Source organism: Pezoporus wallicus, unplaced genomic scaffold (genome assembly GCF_028554395.1).
Source record: "Pezoporus wallicus isolate ANWC-B61680 ecotype Strahan unplaced genomic scaffold, APGP_CSIRO_Pwel_v1 contig_10389, whole genome shotgun sequence".
Lineage (NCBI taxonomy): Eukaryota > Metazoa > Chordata > Aves > Psittaciformes > Psittacidae > Pezoporus > Pezoporus wallicus.
In genome coordinates this window covers 761,513-767,512 of record NW_026637666.1, presented here as the reverse complement: position 1 = coordinate 767,512, position 6,000 = coordinate 761,513, and the positions used below count along the sequence as shown (strand labels likewise).

General features: G+C 52.1%; 1 protein-coding gene across 8 annotated transcripts in view; it reads right to left on the bottom strand.

Moving 5' to 3' along the window:
• Positions 1–409: 409 nt before the first annotated feature.
• BCAS3 (BCAS3 microtubule associated cell migration factor) overlaps positions 410–6,000 on the bottom strand; it is a 361,207-nt gene continuing 355,616 nt past the window's right edge. For 7 of the 8 annotated variants that reach the window (XM_057407125.1, XM_057407127.1, XM_057407119.1 and 4 more), the window contains one exon: positions 410–1,415. In XM_057407125.1, the coding sequence (XP_057263108.1) occupies positions 1,392–1,415 (24 nt within the window). In that variant the 3' untranslated portion in view covers positions 410–1,391. The remainder of the gene's footprint in view (positions 1,416–6,000) is intronic. The other variant, XM_057407126.1, reaches the window with a different exon arrangement.

The window sequence follows — 6,000 nt, the reverse complement described above, 5'->3', positions numbered from 1 at the left end:
CACAAGTTGGCTGAGATATAGGAATTCATGTGGTTACTATGTGTGAGCCCATGACTATTTTATCAGCAGAGTTATGCAGTGCTAGTTTTGACTGTGCATGTTCAGCAGGGCACAGAGGTTCAGGCTGTTGTACAGGTTCTGCAAAGCTTCTTATATGTGATCCTGTAACACAACAGATGGAGGTGGCTGCCTCTGCTTCCAGCGTGCACGGTCCTTGTCCCACCAAAATCAGAGGGACGAAGAAGCGGGGCCCCAACCAATGCAAAGAGCTGGAACCAGACACACAGAGATGGTGTGGATGTTCAGAGGTGCTAAGTGGGTGCAAGGCACACTCATTTTTACAAATCCTGTCTTTGCACGAGGGGACAAGAAAGCAGAGAGGCAAACCCAAGCTAGACTGGCTTGCGTAACATCCACTGACGGCTTTAATTAAAGCCTTCAAGTTAGTAAATACGCGCATAGTCCAGTCCAGGAAGATACACAAAGCCCACAGCCAGCCCAGTAACACTCCATGAACATTGCCATTTAAGCAGTTTCTTGCTTAACTTAGATTTATTCAATGACACATGCATTTCTGGACAGATAATCTGAGTTCCAGTGAACAACTTTTATAACCAAATATGAGAAATCTGTGACTGCAGTTAGTCAATTAAGTACATTTCTAAAATACAAGACTAGAATAAAACCGGAGCAATAGAGAGAATTCTTCCAAAGAACAAAGAGAAACATTTCCATTTGTAATACTCCTGGCATTGATGAGCATCAGTAGGGAAGGAGGGCAGGAAGGAGATGCAATGAGGAAGGAATAACATTATCAACCCTGTCCACAGAAAGTTCCCCAGTTTCCACTCTCTCCAGTTCATCTGTTAATGCTCGGCACTTTTGCAAATGGCAAGAGCTCCTCTGAGTTATGGAGATTCCCTCCATCTCTCAACACGAAAAAGCAGAAAACAGTTGTGAAACCATGTGCTGGACCAAAAATGGCTTAGCAATATTTCTCCTCAACCAACCTCTTCCTGAACACAGCGAAAAAGAAGCTGCAGAGCTATCAGGATCGAAGACAGAGTCTCTTCATATTGCACAGGGACACAAAGTCAAGATTTTGTGAGTATGTTTGAGGAAGGTTTAAGAGTCATCAATATTGATCAGGGTAATGAGAACCATCCAGTGCAGCGGTGGACTGGTGGGTGACAGACACATCAGGATTGTTCAGGTGGAGAGCGGCTCGTTACCCTGTCTGGATCTCTCCTTGGATGTTCGGCTCATTTAAGGGAAGCCCGTGGGGAAAAGGCTGAGGGGCTGGTTTTCGTTAGTCGGGAGGGGTGATCTGTAGCCATCGAAGTTGCGTGGGATACTGCCACTGGTGGAACCAGAGCTGTTACTGAGCGTCTCTATGCTTCCCTCTCGCTGAAGCTCTGCAATGGGAAGAGAGAGCAGGTCCTGGTTAGCATTTCAAATAAACCTGGAGTGCTGTTAGGTGGCTGCTTTACTGACAAATCTGTTCACTGTGTCACTGCTCTAACATGTGCTCATCACCCATCCTTTCCAGGGCGATTTGACGAGTCACTCCAAAGGCACCCCAGCTCCTGGTTCTGCTTCTCTGCTGGGCTCAGGGTTGAGCTGAGCCCAAGCGGAGCTGGATGGGGTATGTTACAGACTGCCCAGCAGAGCAGCCCCTTTCCTGGGGCTGAGGCTGCTCACTCACGACATGTCAGGAGTTAACAGTGGGGATGCTCACGACTGAACTGAGCAGGGTGAGAAGGGGATGGTGGCAGATGATGAAACGTCTCCTGTCTGCAGCAATGCTGCTGAGATGGTGGGGAAGGGGGAGTGGCAGCAACACCATTTACTGGTGGTGTGTACCAGCGGTGCATAACCACTGTAATTCTCCACCTTGGGAACACCAGGGACTTTCCACAACCCTTTACCCTGAGCAAACAGACAGAAATAACTCTGCTTTTTCAAGCCAAAGAGAAAATATCCCCCTTTCCTACGTGCCTGAGCTGTGCCTCAAAGCAAAAGAGAAAGAAGGCCTGACTGTGGCTCTCCCTCTCCTGGTCACACACATCCAGACATCTCCCCTTGCTGACCTCCCAAAGCCTTTACTGCTCCCTAGTCTTGACACACGAGGATTTTTGTGTGTGCAGAGCATCATTTCTAACCGTGGCCTCTCTGTGAGCCACTTGAACCCAACAGTTGACTCAGTGGCAGCGTGCAGCAGCGCCGCCGGGCAGCATCACCCCAGGCCAGCACTCAGCGGCGGCATGCAGCGGTGAGATTAGGCAGAGCCCCACGGACACAGCAGGAATCCTCTCCCAGACACGCAGTGACAGCCGACATGAAATATCCTGGCGAGCTGCAACGCTCGGCCCTGAGCGTGACTTCTGTCGCCTGCTTCCGCGCAGCCTGCGCTGGAGGGGACGGGATGGCGATGGGAGCTTCGGGCACATTCCTCTGCTGCCAAAGGGGAAAGAGGGAAAACCCTCTTGTGGTGGTGTGCATGTGTGCATGGGGGACAACCCCCAGAGGAGACAGGCAGCTTTCCCTGTCCCTGCAGCTGGGACTTTTGCTTGGATGGGGATGGAAAGAAGCCACACAGGAGCTGGAGGAGTGGTGGCCCCTTTGCTCTCGGCTAAATATGACCACACCACCGTTGCTTGTACACCTCTGTCTCATGCCGGGATATTTAACCTTTTGCCAACACCAAACTCTGTGCAATGGGACTCCATGATAAGGACACGGCTGTACACAAAGTGCATGGCAAAAGCAGGAAGTTAGTTCTTCACTAAAACCATAAAGCATCTCACCCCGGCATCCTCAGACACTGCTCCCGTTTACTACCTGGGCATTGCAGAGACAGCAGCCAGGAGAGTGCACACCTAGCAACTGAGGGTTAGGGGATTTAATCCTTGGCTGTGGAGGTAACTTGCAATGGAGAAAATCTGCCCAGGATACATGAAAAACAGATCAGCAGGAAACCAGTCACCCTATAAGCAGTGATGCTAATGACATCAGCTGTATTAATCACGGTTTCTTGCCAGTATGTGGTGAAGGAATGTCCATGCCTAAACCTCTTCATTTTCCTCACATCCTCACTCTCCCATGAGCTCAGGAAGTAAAAACAGTAATTTAAATCAGAAATGAGTGGCGTATCCCACACTAATACTGTGCTTATCCTGTCTGATTTGAGGCTTTTATCTCCCCTTGCACACAGCTGGCTTCGGTTAAACGTCCCACGTCAGAGCTCTGGGGTGCTGGGCAGCCATCGCCCGGCTGGGCAGGATGGGGCTCCCCCGAACAGCGCTGGGGCTCCTGAACTCCTCACGGGGTGGCTTCGCTCTCTCTTTCTAAGCTGTAATTGGTTTTCAGGCAGATGTGTTTTCAGCAGCGGTAGCAAAAGGAGGGAGAGGGAAAGCATTTGTTCCCCTGGGGCTCCCGTGTGGCCTTTTCTGCCCCTCAGGCTGTAGGGCTGAGCCTGCCAGCTCCTGCCGGTCCCTGGCCATGCCGTGTCCTGCCTGTCCTTCGGTGACTGGTGTAGGGCTGAAAGCCCGCCAGGATGGGATGTGGGGGAATTGGGGCTCGCACGGTGCTTTCCTGGGGCTGCAGGGTTTCTGCAGCCGGCAGCACTTGTCACCTCTGCGGGGGACTGCCAGGGGGTGGCACTGCAGAGACTGATGCCAGCCAGGGAAAAAGCATGGATAGGACATAGGGGAGGCAGAGCGGTGGGCGCAGGGACTGGCTGGGCAGGTTGGGGTCCATCCCCTCGAATGCAGGGGCCGTGAGCCCCCCCCTTGCTGCTGTGGGGCATGGGAGCCCCTTTCAATTAGCAACGGGGAGGGACAGAAGAGAGGGTGAAAGAGATGCAAAACCTCACTATGAAGTGGACAGGAAGTTTTCCAGCCTGCACAGAGCCCGCTTTGGGATTGGAGGGGTTCAGGATATAAAACCAGGGGAGCTCCCACATCCCAGCTGCCATCCCAAGCACTGAGGATGGCAAACTCACACATTACCCTGGGCAAACGAGTCCGGGCGCTCCCAAACAGCCTCACGTTGTGAACCCGCTCGGCTCTGGAACTAATTACATGGCGAGGCAGACGAGCAATGTATTTTGATACCTAAGGAAGCATTGTAAACCTCCTGACCACTGCAGCAGAAAACACTGCTGCGCTCAGGAAATTGGGCTCTTGCCCTCGCCCGGGCCCGGCTCTCGTGTGCACGCCGGGTCACGCGAGATGTGCAATTAGCCATTACATGGTCACCAGGGACTACCTGTGCTGCACATCTGACCCCTAGGACCACAGTCAGCACATTTTCCTACATCCCTCCAAATGAGTCCCTTTTTTTTCCTCAGCTATTTCCTTAATAAAAACTATGCAAACTATTATTCTTCCCCCCAGATCTTCCAGCAGACCAGGACTCAGCAGAGGCACGTGCACAGGAACATCAATGCTGCTCTCATGGGAACCTCAGACAAGACCAGAATGGCTCCATCACATGAGGACACCTTTCCTGTTATGGGGTGAAAGACTGGGGGATGATTTCTGATAGACCTGATTCCTGGATAGACCCAACAAGTGCAGAAGGAGCCACTACACAGTGGGCTGTTGGGTGTCAGAAGAGGCAGGTCCCTACAGACAGTCAGCGCAGGCTGTGCTGCCCTCCCACTGTGCTGGAATGGAGCAGCCAAGCCTGCAGTGCTGCTGAAAGGAGGTGAAACGCTTCCCAGACCACCGATGTGCTGGGAACACACCTGCTGAAAAACATAGAAGGGCAAACCAGGATACCCCCACGGAAAACCAGGGACAATGGAAAGACAGGGACAAGCGGCAGGAGATCCTGAAGCAGCAGCAGCCGCTGCAAAGGACCAAGGCTCAGCACCGCGCCGGCAGAGCAGGACACGTCTGCCCAGTGAGTGATTTCGTTTACTTAGGTGGAGTTAGGCCAGGAATGGACTTGGCCCCAGCATGTCTGAGGGTTATTGTATCTGCATTCCCCGATGCATATACTGTCGAGATGTATTAACTTCCTTAAATGTACCAGTAAAACAACCTCTTATGATACACTTTAATGAACTTGTACAGTAGCCAACAAATTGTGCATCATATAAAACCCATTCGGCCTTATAGACTCTCTGGCTATTTTGTAATAACTGCAATTTGCTGCTTCTGAAGCAAGATAACCAAGGGTTGAGAAGTCAGGCTCTGCAGCAACCTAAATATTTAATTTGGGGGGGAGTGGGTGGGAGAAGGAAGAAAGGGGCCTCTGGGAGCTATTTATGGGGTCAAAATAACATGAGACCTGCTCTTCTCGTAGCATTTCCACCATCAAGGAAATGAAATACTGTGAGAAGACCAGCACTTGCATTATTTTGGCCCCATAAACGGCTCCCTGAGGCTTTCACAAGCCCGTGAAAAACAAACACAAATACAAATAAACGCTAATACTGGAAACGTAAATACTAAAACCTGCCCATGTCCCTGGAGGAAGCAACTCACAAAGTCCTGACTGCCCTAAAAACAACAACAACAACAGCAACAACGAGATGAAGGAGCAGGAACATCTGCTGAAGCCATGAGGAGAAAGTCACTTCAGGGGAGCTGGGAACAGCCCTGCCTGTGCTTTTGATGGGAACAGCAATGGGCACCGCTGCCATCACCCAGGGGCCCAGAGCAACCGAGATTTTCAGGGCACACACACTTTCCGCAGCGGTGAAGGCAGCAGCACTCCAAATCCTTGCTGCTGCCGGTGTGGGAAGGAGTGGGCGCTGGGAGCAGGGAGGGAGGGTGGCACGGTGAGCACCTGGCTGGGTCCCCAGCCTTCCCTGGGGGGCAGCTACCTCCTCCCATGGCCCTGCAGCATGCGGGGCCACGCTCTGGGGCTGTGGAAACACTGACACTGCTTAGAGAGCAAGGGGGCATCAAAGGTGTTGCAAAGCCAACGCTGGCTGCTCTCTCCTGGGTGTTACTTGCAGTGGGCCTGCCCGCAGACCAGCACCAGTGC